Source organism: Amblyomma maculatum, chromosome 11, assembly GCF_055883805.1.
Source record: "Amblyomma maculatum isolate TAMU_Amacu chromosome 11, ASM5588380v1, whole genome shotgun sequence".
NCBI classification, from domain to species: Eukaryota; Metazoa; Arthropoda; class Arachnida; order Ixodida; family Ixodidae; genus Amblyomma; species Amblyomma maculatum.
In genome coordinates this window covers 66,584,859-66,605,357 of record NC_139354.1, presented here as the reverse complement: position 1 = coordinate 66,605,357, position 20,499 = coordinate 66,584,859, and the positions used below count along the sequence as shown (strand labels likewise).

Sequence of the window (20,499 nt, the reverse complement as noted above, 5' to 3'; positions counted from 1 at the left end):
TCGAAACATTTTAATCGGCATACTTTAGATTATTGCCTACATTTTGCATTGTATGTGCAGCACACCACATAGTTGAGATACGAGTCCTCACAAGGCACATTATCGCGCAATTTGCCACAGTCAAGCTTCATAGAACTTCAACGGTTTACAAGACAAACATTTGCCACTATTGACGCCAATATATGTATGCAAGGCAATTAATGCGTGGTAATAGATGTTGTGCATCTGCCATTTCTGTTTGATTTGTTAGTATGCGGGCAAGTGGCGCCTATGGCCAGAGTACTGAATGGCAAGCTCGGACAAAGAGATGAAAATCCATGGATGGTAAGTCGATTCACCATGCAGGACCAAACTAAACGAAGAAAAACAATAGTTTTCGAAAATTTCAATGGTGCTATGTGCACAAAAAGCTCCAAAATGAGTGCGGTATGTTTCTTTTAGTTTCTTCTAATAATGCTAAGCGGTGAGTAGACTATGGTCGTTCAGTTTTATACAGATTGGCGCAGCTATATATCAGGAGACTGCATTCAAAGACACAATATAAAAATTACAGAGACACTTAGGCTCCACCGTTAAATGTGCGATAACAGTTCACGCACACGTATCTGCGATACTTTCCAAAGGCGCTCCATCCCAGTCACATTCTCATATTTATTTCCCTTTAATGGTCCGGATCAGCGGTACCTGTCCTAAGTAGTCATATGCGCCAACCACTTCCAGTGCTTCAACTACCTATTGTAAACTGCTATTTCTTCCAGAGGCTGTTGAACATACCTGAGTTTTCTCTATAGTTATTTTAAATCGTACCTTTCTACTTTTATTGCGAAATCAAAAATAAGACAGCCAAATAGAGATCTCGGGTGGCCGCAGCTACACCCTAAAGAGGCAGCTGCGCCTTGGAGAGGCGTAGTTACAGTCTCCTCATGAAAAAATCAGCCTGCCATGACATTTGAATTAACGTTACCACTATGCTACGGGCAGGAGCTGCCAACTAGAGTCGCTCCTTTTATACGGGAGGGTGATATCAGAATCAGCATTGCCAGAACCGTTTGCATTCTCGTTACCCCTACGACACGCAGGCACGTCTATAGGGCCTGGTTCAAGCGTGACTTTATATGCGGGCTGGTAGCTTACGCTCGCGCATCATATCCTTAAAGCATGAGCTTAAGCGTCCCCAATAATGTAGCACCTTACTCTGACAGGGCGTGATAGGGGAATAATGTAGCAGGCAAAAGAATCTTCCGCCGAATTGCTTTCGCAATTCAACTAGGGTTAGCCAGAGCTAAACCACAACTAATTTTTTTTCTGTCTAGGTCGTCAATCATTATTTGCAGTTCATCCCCAGAATTACTTAGCAAGGCAATGCCATCAGGGAATCGGAGGTAACTGAGGTATTCTCCATCAACCTTTATCTAATTGCTCCCATTCGAAGTATCTGAATACTTCTTTAAGCAAGCTGTCAATAGAACTGGGGACATCGTGTCCCCTTGCCTAACACATTTATTTATGGGAATTTTGTTACTTTCTTCATGCAGAACTATGGTTGCTCTGCAGCCATTATAGATATCTTCCAGTACTTTCACATACGAGGATTGTCTAAATCCTGATTTTCGCCATGCCTGCATGACTGCTGAGCGGTTTATTGAGTCAATTGCTTTTTTCTTGTAATTTAACGAATGCTATATATAAGGGCTGGTTGTATTCCGAACATTCTTCTATCACCTGGTTGATCGCTTCAACAATAAGTCATCATCATCATCATCCTCAGCCTTACATACCCACTGCAGGGCGAAGTCCTCGCCCATATTCCTCCAATTAACCAGGTCTTGTGCGAGCTGCATCCACTTGGTCCCTGCGAACTTCTTAACCTCATCCGCCCACCTAATTTTCTGCCGCCCCCTGCTACGCTTTCCTTCCCTTGGAATCCAGTTTGTTGCCCTAAGCGACCACCGGTCATCCTTTCTTCAAGCCACATGTCAGTGAATATCAGTGACGAGTTATTTTTCTGGCCCACTCTGCACGTTTCCTATCTCTTGACGTTATCCCCCTTTTTTTCTTTCCATAGCCCTCTTTCGTTGTCCTCAACTTAAGTAGAACCCTCTTTGTTTGTTTCCACGTTTCAGCCCCATAGGTAAGTACAGGTAAGGTGCAACTGTTGTATACTTTCCTCTTGAGCGATACCGGTAAGCTGCTAGTCATCATCTCGGAGTGCTTGCCAAAGGCGCGCCATCCCAGTCTTATTCTCCTTGTTATTTACTTTTTATGGTCCGGATCTGCGGTCAATACCTGTCCTAAATAGATATATTCGCCTACTACTTCCAGTGCTTAGCTAACCTAACGTAAACTGCTGTTCTTTCCCTAGTCTATTGAACATTATCTTAGTCTTCTGGATATTGATTTTCAAGCCTGCGTTTTTGCTTTTCCTGTCTAGGTCATCAATAATCCTTTGCAATTCATCCCCTGAGCTACTTAGCAAGGCAATGTCATCAGCAAATCGCAGGTTACTGAGGTATTCTCCATCTACCCTTATCCCTAACTGTCCCCATTCCAAGTCTCTGAATACTTCCTCTAAACAAGCCGTGAATAGTACTGGGGAGATGGTGTCTCCTTGCCTAACACCTTTATTTATAGGAATTTTGTTACTTTCTTTATGCAGAGCTACGGTTGCGGTGCACCCTCTCTATATATATCTTCCAGCACTTTCACGTACGGCTCATCTACAGCCTGATTTCATAGATGAGCCGTCTACAATGAGTGATCGTAACCAAGTGACCACTCTCAAGTAACCAAGATGGTCTAGCTATGGTGGTGCACCACCATAGCTAGACGTCATCACACCGCGTGACCACCTAGCAAAAGCACCAGGTGGCGCATCACCATGTTGATTAACGTTGGACGTCAACATACGTTGCCGATCGCGTGCGCGGCCGCCGGGCCTGCAGTTATCACATATGCTGTCGTTCCACAGTATATATGCCAGCTGGACGGGTACCGAGATTGCGCCACTTAAAGCCACCAATGCTGTCAAAATTTTGACCCACCAACGTGGCGCAGAGGGTTCGAAGTGGTGGCAAACGAGCTAAATCGTTACGTTATGAAGCAAAGAATTACTAGTCGAGCTAAGGCCCAGCAAGGAATTCAAATCAACGGCTTTTGTTCCTAGAAAGATTAATAGGGGCAACATTCTGAGGGCCGTGGTGGAGGTACCAGTGGTCGCAGATGTGTTCTGCACTTTATGTGCGTTGTGTCTCTACTGTACTATTTTAATCGCACAGTTTTGAAGATGATCGCAGAAGGACGCCACTTCGTCAAGTTGAAGAAAGTGAAGCAAATGAATTGTTAAAAAATTGTAAGGGCTATCATTATTAATGTAAAGCGTATTTAAAGAATTATTACCAGGCATGAAAAAAAAAAGCATTGTTAACGGTTTTGTGTAGAACACCAGCAAAGGTGATGGTGGAATATTTTAACCAAATTTTTGCGGCGTTCGTTTATAAGTAGTGTCTAGCGTGCGACCAGTGCAGGGTGCACTTTTTTTTCATGACGAGAAGTAATCGCAACAGCAGTAGACGACGTGACAAAGACAAGAAGAAACGTACACGGGTTCTAGGCTTTGTCCCGTCGTCTAGAGCTGTTACTATTACTTCTCATGACTCACCACTAACTTGGCCAATCTGCCGTTCTTTTGTACTTTTGATTACTGTTGCAGCGAGACGCGAGTTCGTCACTGGCTTGTTATGACTTTTAGTATACTTGTCTTCTCTTCCTTTTACGGGCAAGGTGTTTATAGCGATGAATATTACGAAGAAGATGTCGTACTGCACCGCTATTCTCCTGACAGAGGTACACCTTCTGGCTGCTGCGAGCTGCGTTTACCGGTAAGAATAAGATTACCTATTTGCGCAGAAGTTCAATACACCTCTAAAAAAGCCCAGGCGTGTCAAATGCTTAATCAGAGGCAGCAGCTGTGAACTGAATGTTTCGGAACTGACAGGCTGGAAAACGGCGGTCTTTGCGCAGGAATGGCACGTACCCAGAGTGGATCAAGGCTTACTACTTGAGCACTGAACGACAAAAGGGTGACTTCCTGTACGTGGACAAAGTGCGACTACACACCGACTATAACAGCTCTACGCAGAGGAACGACATTGCCATCCTAACCGTAAGTGAAGTGGGCGATGAGCTTTTTTTTTTTGTTTTTATCGGCTGAGGAAAGAGGGAACTGCCCATAAGACACGATTAGCATTTATAACGACATATTAACCTGAAATGCTCCTATCGCGATGAATTGCACAATAAATTGTTGTTGTGTTTTATGCTACATTGGGAGTTGAGGATATCCTGCGCCAATTGAAAAGTCGGATATGGCGGCCTGCTAATAGAAAGGTAAATATTGTTTAATTAATTTAAGCGGTATAGAAGACTTATATTTTTTAGGAACGTAATGAATGCAGGAGTACCGACTAGATAATTTTGTCATAAAAGTAATATTGGTTGTAATAAGATGAAAACATCCCATTACAACCAATTCATCATAAAATGATTTTTTTTTTTTATTTTCTAATACTGCAGGCCAATACTTTTGCCCAAGCAGGAGGGGCTATTCACAAACAAAAAGAAGGCACAGAAAAGCGTATAAAATTAACATGAAATGAACATAATGCACAAAAACAAAAAAACAAATGAAGCCTCAATATCGCTAACTTGCACAAAAAGGATTTTGCAATTCAACCATGAAATCGTTGGACTGAAATACACCAATGTAAAGTGAATTCCACTCGTTCACCGTTCGAGGGAAAAAAAAAAAAACATTCGTCATAGAATGTTCGGAAATGACTTTTTTTTTAATTCTTTAAGCTTCAAGGAGGAGGTTATGATTGGTCTGCAATGACCCCCTTTCCGCAGAGTTCACACGTAAATTTGACCTTCTTTGCAGACATGACGTTGTGCGTTAAGTGAGTGTGTCTGATACGTCAGCGATATATCAGCACTTCGATTAAGCGCTCTTCATGAATGGATGCTTTCAATTTTCAATCACTGCATAGTTCCGCTATGTGCAGCTTGTTATTTACTTCATTATGCAAGAATAACTGCCAATTTTATCTCAGTTGTAATAGGGCGTTTATTGACGCTCAGATGGAGAGCTGTGAGGAGAGGACCTTGCAACGGCGAGCCCAGCGTACTTCTTCTTTGTCTTCGTCGCACAACGCACTGGTGCATGTCGATGTCTGAAGTGCTGACTATCACAGTACATTTCCCCCCCCCCCCCCCCCCCCCCCCGGGTAAAAAAAAGGAGCCATCCTGGTGACTTATGGCGCGGAAAGCACAGCGGGGTCATAGAATGGCTTCAATCGGTTCACGTGAACTGTTTCACGACCACGGCGACGCAAGTCCGCAGAGGGCGTGACGGGCTCAATTACGTAGTTGACTGCAGATGTTTGCTGGAGGACCCTATATGGCCCGTGGTAGCAAGCAAGAAACTTCTTTGAAAGGCCAGGGGTTGTGGAGGGCACCCAGAGCCACACCAGAGAGTTCGGGAGTTATGACGAAGCTTCGCCGGTATCACGGAGGTATTTTTGTTGCCACTGATTTTCTGTTGTGAGAGAGCGGGCGAGCTGACGGCATTCTTCTGCGTACGTGACGGCATCGGATAGCGGAGAAGATTCGGAAACGTCAGGGCGGTAGGGAAAAAGTGTGTCCATAGTACAGGGTGGCTCGCGCCCGTAAAGGAGAAAGAATGGAGAGAATCCAGTAGTGGTCTGTGTCGCGGTGTTATATGCGTAAGTAACAAACGGTAGAACTTGGTCTCAATTGGAATGGTCGGTGTTCACGTACATAGCCAGCATGTCACCGAGAGTGCGGTTGAAACGTTCTGTCAGTCCATTCGTCTGAGGGTGGTACGAGGTAGCGGTGCGGTGTATGATGCGGCATTCTTTCAGGAGAGCCTCAAGAGCGTCTGATAAGAAAACGCGTCCGCGGTCACTAAGCAGTTCGCGAGGGGCACCATGGCGAAGAACCAGGTTTTTTAGAATAAAGGCAGCCACGTCGCATGCGGAAGCAGAGGGAAATGATGATGTCTCAGTGTAGCGGGTCAGATGATCCACTGCCACGATAATCCAGCGGTTGCCAGCTGAAGTTGTAGGAAGGGGACCGTGTAGATCTATGCCGACACGATCAAACGGACGGGCAGGACAGGGCAACGGCTGCAACGAAGCAGGGGACTTGAGAGGAGTTTTTCGGCGTTGGCAAGACTGGCAAGAGCGGACAAAATGGCGGACAAAGCGGTACATTCCACGCCAGAAGAAGCGTAGACGCAAGCGCGTGTAGGTTTTCAACACTCCGCCGTGGGCGCACTGGGGATCAGTATGGAAAGCAGCACAAATTTCGGCGCGGAGATGACGGGGATGACTAAAAGCCACTTCCTTCCATCGTGAAGATAATTGCGGCGATAGAGCAGCCCGTCACGAATAGAAAAATGGTGAGCTTGGCGGGCAACCGCCCTAGACAAACGACCTGGAGAGTGACTTGAAAGAAAGTCCAGAAGTGTAGATATCCACGGGTCGCGCCGCTGTTCCGTGGCCATGTCGATAGTGGCAAGCGAAGACAAATCGTAGGCGCAGATCTCATCAGACAACGAAGAGGGAGGCAGCGGTGAGCGCGAAAGAGCGTCCGCGTCAGTATGCTTGAGGCCTGAGCGATATATGACACGAATGTCATACTCTTGGAGGCGAAGAGCCCAGCGAGCAAGGCGGCCGGACGGGTCCTTCAGGGACGCCAGCCAGCACAGAGCGTGATGATCAGTGACCACATAAAATGGTCGGCCATAGACATACGGACGGAATTTGCCGATGGCCCAAATAATGGCCAAGCATTCTCTTTCCGTAACAGAATAATTGGACTCTGCCTTGGTGAAGGAGCGGCTTGCGTACGCCACCACATAGTCTCGGATACCAGGTTTGCGTTGGGTGAGAACGGCGCCTATCCCAATACCGCTAGCGTCAGTGTGAATCTCAGGTGGCGCATTCGGGTCGAAGTGGCGGAGGATGGGAGGCGAAACCAAAAGGCGGCGTAAAGTGTTGAAGGCGTCATCACAAGCAGGTGTCCATGCGGAGAGGAGCTGGATGAAAGGAGCAATAATAGAGGCGAAATTTAAGATGAAGCGGCGAAAGTAGGAGCACAGGCCGATGAAACTTCGTAGCTGCTTCAGTGATTTTGGGCGTGGGAATTCGGCAACTGCACGAAGTTTGGTGGGATCGGGAAGAATGCCATCCTTAGAAACGACATGACCTAGAATAGTTAGTCGGCGAGCAGCAAAGCGGCACTTCTTCAGATTCAGTTGGGGCCGGCGGTAGCGAGACAAGTGAGAACGTCCTTCAGTCGGAGCAGGTGGGATTGAAAATCGGTAGAAAAGACTACGATATCATCGAGATAGCAAAGACAGGTTCGCCACTTGAATCCACGAAGCACAGTGTGCATGAGGCGTTCAAATGTGGCCGGGGTGTTGCAAAGCCCAAAGGGCATGACGTTGAATTTATATAATCCATCTGGTATGATGAAGGCTGTTTTAGAGCGGTCAACGTCATCCATTGGCACCTGCCAGTAGCCAGATCGTAAATCCAACGAGGAGAAAAACTCGGCGCCCTGCAAGCAGTCCAGTGCGTCATCGATGCGTGGCAGAGGATAGACGTCCTTGCGCGTGATCTTGTTGAGCCGGCGGTGGTCGACACAAAACCGGAAGGAGCCATCTTTCTTATGTACCAACACAACTGGAGACGCCCAGGGACTATGGGATGGCCGAATGACACCACGACGGAGCATGTCGTCCACATGATCAGCAATTACTTGGCGCTCCGAAGCCGACATGCGATAGGGGCGCTGGCGCAAAGGTGCGGTTTTACCGTTGTCGATGGTGGGCTCTACGACAGACGTGCGGCCCAAGTCAGTTTGAGGAAGGTCGAATGAAGAAGCGAAGTTCTGCAAGAGGGCGACAAGTTGATCACGTTGCGCAAGTGGAAGATCAGCATCAATAGCATGTTGGAAAACGTCGGAGGGCGTCGAAGCGGTCGCAACATCGCAAGAGCACAGACTAACGTCGAAGGAGGGGGTTGAGTCAGCAAGAGTGGTGATATGACCGGGATCAAGCCCTTCAAGACGTCCAATGCATTCGCCACGGAGCAGGACTGCTGGACAAGAAAATGGGTTCGAGGCGTAAAGTGCACTCTCGCCGTCTTGAATTTCGAGAACTGCGAACGGAAAAAGGAGGCAGGGATGACGGGAGGCCGCTTCGGAAGGTGTAAAAATCGCAGTCAAAGGAGTTACACACTCACAAGACAGTGGTACGAGGGCAGCAGAAAACGGAGAAATGTCGGTGTCATGGGCGACGAGAAGTTTTGCAGTACGGGGAGGGGTATCACAGAAGGGGGCATCACAGAGGCAATTTGCGCACGAGCACAGTCAATAACGGCCTGATGAGTCGATATAAAATCGTATCCGAGGATGATATCATGCGATCAGTTCGGCAGAACAATAAACTCGATGGGGTACAAGACGTCTTGAATGAGCACACGGGCTGTGCAAGATGCGGAGGGGTGAATGTGCTGTGATGAGGCGGTGCGGAGCGAAAAGTCGGAAATCGGAGTGGTCACTTTGCGAATTCGACGGCAGAGCGCTTCACTGATGACGGAGACGGCTGCACCGGTATCGACGAGAGCGAGAACTGTGGCGCCTTCTACAGAAACTTTGATAACATTAGCGGGACGACACGGAGGACTTGAGGAATTCGAAACAAGCGCAGTTCTTGCCCCCGGAACTGCGACTGTTAGTTTCCCTCAACGGTGCTGGTAGGACGTCGCAGCATTGGAGAAAGCGATCGGCGCCGAGGAGAATGTGATCGACGAGTGGCATAGGTTTGGCGATCTTGTGAGACAGATTGAGAACCGGGCGGAATCATTTGCGAGCGTGAGTCGGTATCGTATAGGTAAAGTCGAATGTCAGGCTATGAAGGTTGGAGGCGCTGGCGACAAAGGCGTGCAACATGGCCCGGCCGACCGCAGGCATAGCAAATCAGAAGGTTGTCCGTAGTACGCCAAGGTTTCATAGGATGTGGGCGGAACCTTGAGGGTGGGGCTTGGAACGAAGGCTCAGCATGCGGCGGTGAACGGTAGGCAGGGACCTGCACATAGGAGCCAGGCGTGGGCGAAGGTGGTGGCCTAGCCGTTACTTGGGCATACGTGAGAGGTGCCGTCACAGGCGGCAGCACGGGGTTGGACGGCAAGACATCAGCGACGTGTTCTTGCACGACACGGCGTATAGTAGGGGCCAAAGATGGAGCCAGTTCAGGAACGAGGCGGCCCGAGTCTTGAAAATGGGGAAGGAGTGAGAGTTGACGTGCGACCTCTTCACGAATAAAATATTTGATCTGTTCATTCAGCGGGCTCCCTTCAGAAGTTGGCGAACCCCCCAGGGCTAATGCGGATACGCCTTCGTCGCACACACTGGAGCGGCGCCTAGAAGCGCACCGCTTGCGGAGCTCGTCGTAGCTCTGGCAAAGCTTCACGATTTCACTAACGCTGGTCGGACCTTTCGCTACCAACATCCGGAAGGCGTCCTCAGTAATGCCCTCGAGGATGTAGCGGATTTTGTTCGCTTCCGGCATGGCCGGATCGACTCGTTTGCAGAGATCAACGATGTCTTCTATGCAGCTGGTAAAGGTCTCATCAGCGGGCTGAACACGATCGTGTAAACGTTGTTCGGCACGAAGCTTACGCACTGCCGGGCGGCCGAACACTTCCGCGAAATTCTTTTTAAATTCCGACCAAGATGACAGGTCAGCCTCATGGTTGCGAAACCAGAGGTTCGCCACGTCCGTCAGATAGAATATGACGTTACTGAGCTTGTATGAGTCATCCCACTTGTTGTAGCTGCTTACTCTTTCATACGATGACAGCCAGTCGTCGACATCTTGATCGGCCGCGCCACTGAAGATTCAAGGGTCACGCTGGCGCACGACGCCAGAACACATGATCGTGGGTGGAACGGCCGGCAGCGTCGAAGTGGACTCGTCTTGCATGGCAGTCGTAGAGGGCAGTGTACGGCTTCGCAGTTTCACTTTGGATGTGGATCGTGTCCGGCCCCTCCACCAATTGTAATAGGGCATTTATTGACGCTCAGATGGAGAGCTGTGAGGAGAGGACCATGCAACGGCGAGCCCAGCGTACTTCTTCTTTGTCTTCGTCGCACAACGCACTGGTGCATGTCGATGGCTGAAGTGCTGACTATCACAGTACACAGTATTCTTTTTAGAATTTTTGTAGTATTATTGTACAGTATGTTCGCTTTATGTAGTTTAGTATTACAGGCGGCTGCGGCACATACATCAGCTTGCTTATTACTATTGATGCCTAGGTGGCTTGGTATCCAGCATAATTTTATTTCAAGTCCTTGTGTTTTAGCTCTAATTCGATTATGGATTATGGATTAAAGAAATTGTTGCCTTTTTGTAGTGTAGTGATGTGCTCACAGTAAGAGAGTCCCTGTAGATTTTACTGTTTGCAAATGATGTTTATTACAGGTTTTTGCAGCATACTGAGGTAATCTTACTATTTTTCATGCTTGTTTATTAATGTAACGCTTACAACATGAAGTGTTGTTTTCGAGCCATCTGTATCATATCCTTTTGTCTTAGTGACAAGAACTCCTGTAGTACATGTTGTGGGGATTGCTTTATAAAAAATTGTACTGACGTGCTGTCACAGCCACACACACAAGGGTAATTGTACCAATTGCGAAGTTGGCAGTGGGTCAGGTCTGCAGGCCAAATCATTCAACGCCCAATAAAAGCTACCTATTACGGCTAGAAAACCTTCGTGTACAAGAGTTTCTCGTCACTGTATTTTCCAGCCGGTCAAGGTGATCAGGAGCTGAACGGGGGTCTTTTTTTTTTTTTTTTTTTGTAACTACATTCATGGATGTCAGAAAGCTTCCGGGATACAAGAACAAACAGCAACCTTATATTCATAATGGTTCCAAAAGACTTCGTGAGACGGCTCGTCAGGGTTATTGGCCTATAAATGCTGGGGGGTGTGGTGACTCCCCATGTCTTTAGAGTGGTTCTATAATGGCTTGCTTTCAGGTTTCTGGCATTATTTCTGATCTCTGTACTTTAATAAAAAGTTTCAATAAATCGTGTATTGAGGATTGAGACAAATGAGCCAGATTTTAGTGTATTTTATCTAGCCCTGGTGCAGTGTTTTTGCCAGCCAACAGTACACTATTAATTTTTAACTTCTGCGGAATTCTTGCCATAAGGCAGCAGAGCAGGCAACAAGACAGAAGAAGCACGCACAGACACAAGTACAATGCTGCACTGAGAACTATATTAACCTGAACCCGCGCACCTTCTTCGCCATTCACTTCACCTCTGTAGCTATACTTCTTCCTTGACTTTAACGTCCTGCTGGTGAGCGTAATAAATCTATGTTCATTTTCAACAGTACCAACGAAGACATGCTAACGCATAGGTCTCCCGAGTTCCTGATTGCATATGCTTTTAAAATTTCCTTTGTTAACCAGTCCCTTTTCCTTCTCAAAACCTGTACCAGCATACCTCCGGGGTGCTGGTACCAGCACCCCGGAGGTGTGCAACACTATACCTTACAGCATCATAGCGAAAACTTACATTAAAATCAAGCCGAGTGCCACTTAACTAACCCCACCAGATAATTCAGCAAAAGGTGTCATTTACGGAATCCCTAAATACGACAGCCAAGACGATATGCTCAGCTTGACACTGAACACGCATCAGGTCCTCCAAAGAACGATGAGCAAGTCGGCGTCATTACTTATCGTTTTGCCTGTTTAAAAACCATATATGTCTGCGGCGCCTGCTTCGAAATAAGTCACCGTTAAGACATTTTTCTGACGCAGTCAATGCAGAAAACTGGACAATTTGGTGTGTCATCATTAATAAAACGACTAGCGCAGATAACGCAGACACAGGCAGTCTTCTCCTATGTCTGTGTCTGTGTTATTGGCACTAGTCCTTTAATTAATTTCCGACGCCGTCAGACTAGAAGGGCCATAAATGTATGTCGATCAGTCTCGAAGCTCTGCATGATTGCGAAGCGGTGTGTTTCAGTGGTGGGAGCCATATGTCCGGCTCCATGCGAACTGGGCAAACCGCTTCAAACTAAACACCTACTTCCCATTTACCTAGAGTCCTGTCTAGGAAAACCAATGAAGCTTGTCATTCTTTACCACCTGCATGACTATATAAAAGGGCAGGGACTTCCTATCACACATTATGATCGGTTCTCTTCCCAGTCCTCCTGCTTCAAATCTATCAAGAGATGATCTTCCCCATATGCAGAAGACCAGGGCTATATTGGTCCTCCACCATACTAAAGCATTGGACAGCGTTTCTCTTGCAACCATTTCAAGAGTCTCTAAGATCTCAAGGTCAGCCACCGAACGTATACTCTTCGTTCAAGACATCGTGACTTACCGAACGACAATTCTTCTGGTAGGGAGCACAAATCTCAACCAAGTCCCAAAGGTAGAAAAGAAAAAGGCATCCCTAGGAGCTGTACTTCCCTCATTCCTCTTAAATGTAGTGTTATTGCCTAGAGGAGCCGCTTAACATGATGCCGGGTCTGAAACATAGCCTCTACACCGACGATATTACACTTTAGGCTGAAGCGGGCTGCAAAGGAGCACTAGAAGATAACTTTCAGGACGCCACCAACGTCGTCACGGAATACGTACGTTACCCCGCGAGGACCCTCCTGCACACCCACGAAATCAGGACACATAGCTATCAGCCCCCCGCTCCAGGCTGGGTGCCGATGAACCTCCTCCACCTCTTCCCCCACCTTCAGCTAATCCAGCTGCACGCTTTTATGTCAACGCAATAGACGACGTCTCCACGATTCGAGTGCTGGATATGATTATCCAAAACAACTTCCACAAGGAAAACAGGCTTCATAGTCTGAAGTCAGCCAATCAACAAATCGAACGTCTTATACGGGCGCATTCTAAACTGCCACACTAGCATGAAGGAAGCGCCTTATCCGGCTCGTCCAAGCGCTCACCAACACCGCCTCCAGCTCAAATATAAGCGACTGCTAGTCCCTAGTCCCAGATTACCCCTACTGCCGCATTTCTCTCTAGCTAAAAAACTGTATGAGTCACAATAACCTCATACAGATTTCTCATACTAAGCTGATACCAATCTCATAAAATCTCATATATTTCTCATACTTTGAATAATATTTGTATGAGATTATATGAGATTTATACGAGCTTAGTATGAGTTTAATATGAGAAATCTGTACGAGGTTATTGTGACTCATAAGGTTTTTTCGCTATGGCTGCCTCTACGCAGCACAGTGAAATGCAAAGCCGAAATTCACATTTCATTAGCCTCATATGGGCCCTCACTCACTGTCTCCTATCCTACAGTTCCATCCATAACACTGCCCGCGAATAAGGCTAGGACGCAAAAGCAGGAAGGAACGCCGAGACCGCCCACAAGGATATGCTGAACTACTACCGAGAAATAACGCGTGTACCGCCTGGCTCGAACAGGTACCAGGCGAAACAAAAGACATTGTCCAAGCTCCAGAGCATGCCTGGCGTCGCCTACAGATCAACAGATACCCATACCCCACTCTGTATACACCCGCCCGCATCTACTGCAACCACTTCAACAATGAATATAATATGTGCAAGCACTCATGAACCTGACCCCATATCCTATGAGAATGTCTGCAAATGTCAACAGCAAGTTATAATTACCGTACCGCGGAGCAGTGCCGCCACTGAAGAGGAGCTGCCGTTGAAACAGTGGTATAGTGGCCTAGGAAGCGGATGCCGCAGGCGCTCAGGGGATCTCGGCCATCTGATTCGCCATTCTCCGTACTTCAGTTCCTAAAAGTGTAGTCTGCGTTTCGATGGAGGCGATGCGATGTCAGTGCGCGTTAATAATCCCCAGGTGATCTAAATTGTGCAGTGGTAAAATGCCCGACTAATTTGCCGGAGTTCCCGGGTACGATCCCGACCGCGGCTGCTGCGTTTCGATGGAGGCGAAACGACCCAGGTGATTGAAATTACTCCGCAGCCCTACACCACCGGCTCCCCTTTCTCTCTTTCCACTTTCGCTCCCACCTTTCGCCTTTCCCTCCCTGTGAACCAATTATTATTATTATTATTATTATTATTATTATTATTATTACTCCGCAGCTCTTCACTAAGGCCCCTCTGTCTCTTTCCATTTTCACTCCTACTTTCCCGTCTCCCTCTAAGGCGCGGTTCAGGTGTCTACAGAAAAAGCGTGACAGATACTGCGCCTTTATTATACCGCAAACCAATTATCATCGTCCTTTTTAAGCATTTTCATAATTAATAATAATAAATAATAATAATTGGTTCACAGGAAGGGAAAGGCGCAGTATCTGTCACACTGGTTTCTGTGGACACCTGACCTGCGCCATAAGGGAATGGATGAAGGTGAGAGTGAACCTTAGCGCCGTGGTACGATTGAGGCTTCCACCGAGAAGTGAGGAATTGTTCTTACTCTCCAATACGGTCTACGGTTCAACAAAAAATGTAGCAAAAATAGAGGTTTCGTTATGAGACACACAAGGAAGCCAGCCACTAGCCTGTTCGAATTTTTACCTGTTGTAGGCCGTCATTGCACCCGCCACCTCTTCGGCGTTGGACGACAGCTGTTGTTGCGGCGCGCGTCTTTCTCTTCCTTTTATTCTCTATTTTCTCTTCTGTCTGCACGAGACAGCGAAGGTGGCTCAGCTACAGAGCCAGTAGCAGGCCCGTGCATTTTCTTTTCCTTCTTCCTATACAGCCACAACAACAACAACAGTGATACAAAGGAAAGCAAATGAAATTTTCTTTATTTGATAGTAATCAATGTGAAATGGTTTGGTTTGGTTTGTGGGGTTTAACGTCCCAAAGCAACTCAGGCTATGAGAGACGCCAATGTGAAATAATATAGGTTGGTTGGTTAGTTGGGTTTAACGTCCCAAAGCAACTCAGGCTATGAGAGACGCCGTAGTGGAGGACTCCGGAAATTTCGACCACCTGGGGTTCTTTAACGTGCGCTGACATCGCACAGCACACGGGCGCCTTGCTTTTCGCCTCCATCGAAAAGCTGCTCGTAGAGATTAAAAAATAGGCGAATAACAACCATATGCAGCCTATGGGGTGTGAACCAACGAACTCCAAATTTTGCGCCTGGAGCTCTATTGATTGAACTACGGAGACGACTTAAGTCTTTTATTTTCTTTATTATCGATCTTGAGTGTAACCTATCCTTGAGAAAATTCATCAGCGCCACCCTCCTTCATAGCCGTGAAACGTCCTATGTTACGGCGAGTGCCACGGGTTCTGATCCCACCTGCTACTTAGGATTGTGTTTCGTCCACTTTGCAAATTATCTCTACGATTGCAAATTATTACTCGATATTTATTAAGAACCAATAAAAATATCTCTCGTGCTTTTTTTTTTCCCTATCAGAGGCTGTTGGATGCATTCTTATGTATCTCGTAACAAGCCGCTTCTTTTGTTTATTACCATACCTGGCTGCTCACTCGATGTTTTCAAGTTATGTGTCCTTGCTTGTAAAATGTCAACACAGCTAGATTAGCAACCTTTCATCGCATATGAAAAGAAATGCCAGCACATTAACATTGGGTAGTGTTTCCGATTTGTTGTTTTCACGCGAGGATAATTTGTACGCTTACTTTGTACAACTCAGCGTGTTTTCCAACTAAACATTCAGGAACAGTAATTTCTATAAGCGGTTTTGTTCGCGCTTTGGGAAACAAGATCGTTGTTCAGACGTTTTTGTTTTGGCTATGGCGGATGCTCTGTGATACTTACCTTGGCAGCTCAGTGATGCGTTAATATTTTATTTATATATTTATTTAATCAGTCACGGGCTGGTTAAGTATAATTTGGTGCATTAGGCCGGCTCATTCACCATTAAAGCATTTGACTCAACGAGCTGTCGAAGCGTAGCATGGGAAGTTTTGAAGCAGAAGCTTCGCTAGGGCAGGTGGTTCGAGCCTTGAGTAGCATCGGCTTTCACCTTCAAGTAACCTTGACAGATACTGCGCCTTTTCTTATAAACTAATTTAAATAATTTAAATGCAAGCCAAATGTTCACTACGCTAGGTAGAGCCGCTCTTCGCGTGGCACTAAAGTTGACCTTCAGGTGACCGTGACATAATGAAATGTGGGTGTCCATTATTCCGTGGTGTCCACCCGAATTATACTGCGCTTTCCTTTCCTTCAAAAATTAGCTGTGGTTTAACTACGCTTAAGCCTAATGGTGTAGCGAAAGCTATGGCCCCCGGATACGCTAAAGTTTAGCTTGTAGTGGAGTTACCTGTCTTTTTTTTCTCTTCTCCTTCTTCTTTTTGTTTTATTTCGTCTCCTTTTTCTTCTTCTCCTTAGTCTCGATGGAGTGAGAGAAGAGAGACAACTTTTATTTGTCCAACAGAGTGACCATCCTGCTCTTCAGGGCTTAGACCCGGAAGGTGGGACAGTCGCCTTAGTTGCAGGCCGGTATTTCTTGGGCTCCGGCGGCCTCTTCGGCCGGTCGAACGATTTCGTTTTGGGCTCTTGGGTCTAAGCTTCGCAGAGGGGTCTCCCAGGGGTCTTTGATTATATTTTTAGACCTGCCTGGCGATTTCGCTCATTCCCATATTATGTGATCTAGTGATCCTCAATATACTCCGCCGGGGTAGCGCAGAGGTTACGGCGCTCGACTATCGTTCCAAAGGATATGGAATTGAATCCCAGCCTCGGCGGCCACTTTTCACTGGAGACAGAAAGCAATGGGCCCGTGCGCTGTGCGCTGTCAGCGTACGTTAACGAACCCCAGATGATCGATATTTCCGTAGTCCTCCACTACGGCGTCTCTCATAACCTGAGTCGCTTTGGGAAGTTAAACCCCAGGACCCAACCCAACCCTTAACAGTTTCGATGGAGGCGAAACGAAGTGGCGTCCGTGTGCTGTGCGATGTCAGTGCATGTTAGAGATCCCCAGGTGGTCAAATTAATCCGTAGCCCTCCACTACGCCTTATCTTTCTCTTTCCACTTTCGCTTCCCCCCCCCACCCCTCCCCTCCTTCCTCATGGCGCTGGCCAGGTGTCCACAGAACAAGTGTGATAGATACTGCACCTTTCCCTTCCTTGAACCAAATAAAAAAAATTCTTACGCCGACGGCCTGGAACCCTAGCGCAGTGTAGCTTTCGCTGCAAAGGTCAAGAGTTGTTGTGGCGGTAGGAAGAAGGAAAAGGCACGGGCTTGCTACTGGCTCTTGAGCTGAGCCACCTTCATTGCCTCTTGCGGACAGAAGAGAAAATAGAGAAGAAAGGAAAAAGAACCGGGAGAGAAAGACACGCGCCGCAACAGCAGCCGTCGTCCACCACCGAAGCAGTGGCGGGTGCAATGACGGCCTACAACAGATAAAAGCCCCGCCGGAGTGGCGCAGTGGTTACGGCGCTCGACTACTCTTCCCAAGGACGCGGGATCGAATCTCGGCCTCGACGGCGACTTTTCGATGGAGGCGAAAAGCAAGTTGCCCGTGTGCTGTGCGATGCAAATGCACGTTAAAGAGCCCCAGGTGGTCAAATTTTTAGAGTCCTCCACGACGGCGTCTCTCATAGCCTGTGTCGCTTTGGGACGTTAAACTCCACAAACCAACCAACAACAGATAAAAATTTGGTGGCTGGCTAGCCCCCGCCGCCAACGGCGTTGACCTACCGTCCCAGCCCCGTAGGGCAAGGAACTGCCACCCTTCGCCACCTCTGCTAGGGAAGGAACCCGTGTGTTGCGCAATTTGAGCGCACATTAAAGATCCCCAGGGGGTCGATTACTCCGTTGCCTTGCATTGCGGGTCGATCCTCTTCCATTTCCTCTCATACCTTCGAAGCTCCCTTCCCTTGCGATGCGGACAGGTTTTTCTTCCCTTCCCTGCGGTGCGGTCAGGTTTTCACAGAAACAACAGGTTGTCGAAATTACTCCGTAGCCCTCCACTATGCCTCCTCTTTCTCTCTTCCAGTTTCACTCCCACCTTCATCCCCCTTCCCTTACGGCGCGGTTGAGGTGTCCGCAGAAAACAATGAACAGTTACCACGCCTTTCCCTTCCTATAAATCAATCAATCACAGAAACAAGTGTGACAGATACCGCGCCTTTCACTTCATGTGAACCAATTAATAAATAATAAAAAACACGTGGTCGGCGTCGGTGACTACAACCACACCGGTCTCGAGGGTGAGCGCATGCTCTCCCTCGAGACCGGCTTTGCTATAACACAGACAGAAAGCGTGAAACATCTTTCCTGTCAGTGCCAGAAGAGGTTTGACTTGGAGTTGCAACAATGCCAACCAAAGAAGACAGCCCAATGGGGCGACAGTGTAGGCTTGATCCTCCAACGCAAGACCATTAGCTCCAATCCATCAAAGACAATCGAGATGAACTAGATAGAAAGCAAGCCTGACCACTTCAGGGACTATCGCAGCGTATTCATTGACATAAAGACGAAACTACTATGTGAACCAGTGCTTAACCGTGTGTTTGATCAAAAGCTCGTCCGAGGCGTAACTGTGCAAATGAAGTCTTCGCTTCTTCCAGGTTTAACCAGAGCTAAACATCTCTCTGGACAGTTAGAAACGGATTGATTGATTGTTATCGGAAAGGAAAGGTGCGGTAACTGTCTCGCTTGTTTTCTGTGGACACCTCAACCGGGCCGTAAGGGAAGGGAGGAAGATGGGAGTGAAAGTGGAAAGAGAGAAAGAGGAGCCTTAGTGGAGGGCTACGGAGTAATTTCAACCACCTGGGGATCTTTAACGTGCGCTGACCTCGCACAGCACACGGACGCCTCTTCGTTTTGCCTCCATCGAAACGCAGCCGCTGAGGTCGGGTTCGAACCCGGGTACTCCGGCACAGTAGTCGGGCTTCTTACCACTGCACCAGCCCGGCGGGGCGAAACGGATGGCGAGACGCGGTTTCCGCGCCGCGGCGCTGGCACACTCGCTTTTATGTTGTACGGAGAAGCAGACTCGAGATGCCTGTCGTCCTTTATCAGAACCCCCCGCCCCTTTTCTATTGTTTTCCCCTCTCTGGGGAATCATGTTTTTTCAGTTTATTATGTATATGTACCATAGAGTGTTTTGTATAGTGCTTTGGTCTGTGAGTAATGTGCGTTTTTATATGTATGTATGTATGTATGTATGTATGTATGTATGTATGTATGTATGTATGTATGTATGTATGTATGTATGTATGTATGTATGTATGTATGTATGTATGTATGTATGTATGTATGTATGTATGTATGTATGTATGTATGTATGTATGTATGTATGTATGTATGTATGTATGTATGCATGTATGTATGTATGTATGTATGTATGTATGTATGTATGTATGTATGTATGTATGTATGTATGTATGTATGTATGTATGTATGTATGTATGTATGTATGTATGTATGTATGTATGCATGTATGTATGTATGTATCCAATATAGTCTCTTTACACAGCAGTTTGCTTTAGCTTTGGTAAATATTTTTTAATTGACAGGCCAGAAGCGCGCCTCACTGGTGCCCTACCAATTACGCAAAGCAACACCATCTGCATACTTGGAATTGATTATGAAGCACGTGGAATAGCAGCTTCGGTGTGGACTTCCATCTTAAACGAGGTGCGCGGCTAGGTGACTATAGCTAGTGTCTTTGAACTACCCATGTTAGAGAAACGCTACCTTGTCCACAATGTTTTCTACGGGCGAATATGGTACTTCGCACATGTAACGAATCCACCTATCAGAATTTTGCGTTCCTTTCAGTTTCTTGTAAGTTCATTTTCTTGAGCTGGTCGAACGGAACTAGTATGCTGTGTGGCACTCGGCCAGCCACGTTAGAAGGGTGGGTTTGCCTTCCCTTCTTTGTCGGCCGTCGGCTCCTGGCTCCGCGCTACCTTCTTCGTTTGCTGCAGGGTGATAAGCACGGGTGGTTGGTTGCCTTCCACCTTAACGCGGTAGCGTTAAGGACCCCGTGTCACAGAAATGTCGGTGTCGTCGTCGGCGGCCGTCGTCCCGCGTCGTCCGGCGTTGGCCGTGAGCGAAAAATCCCAGAAGCATTCATAAATAAAAACAAGTATGAAAATTCGCCGACCTGAGGATTCGAACGTGGTTCTCCGGGGTGCGAGGCGAGCACGTTAACCACTCGTCCACGCCAGTTTTTTTTTTCTTTATTGCATGGAAAAACTTCCGTAAAAAGGAACAACTCCACTTACTTAAACATGTCCATGTCTAAAGTTACCGGGCACGCCAGTCTTTTTTTCCTTATTGCATCAATTGGTACAAATACATCAGTAAAAGGTCGTGGTTGCCATGCCCCTTGGCTGACAACCGTGTCTAATGGACTTTCATTACCACAAGTTCGCCCATCAGACTCAAGACCTCCTCCGCA

General features: G+C 47.2%; 1 protein-coding gene across 2 annotated transcripts in view; it reads left to right on the top strand.

Moving 5' to 3' along the window:
• The first annotated feature begins 258 nt into the window (after positions 1 to 258).
• Positions 259 to 20,499, top strand: part of LOC146174017 (transmembrane protease serine 11D-like) — a 56,605-nt gene continuing 36,364 nt past the window's right edge. The window contains exons 1-3 of one of the 2 annotated variants that reach the window (XM_084585052.1): positions 259 to 324; positions 3,781 to 3,878; positions 4,021 to 4,162. In XM_084585052.1, coding sequence (XP_084441178.1) covers positions 271 to 324; positions 3,781 to 3,878; positions 4,021 to 4,162 — 294 coding nt within the window. In that variant the 5' untranslated portion in view covers positions 259 to 270. The remainder of the gene's footprint in view (positions 325 to 3,780; positions 3,879 to 4,020; positions 4,163 to 20,499) is intronic. The other variant, XM_084585051.1, reaches the window with a different exon arrangement.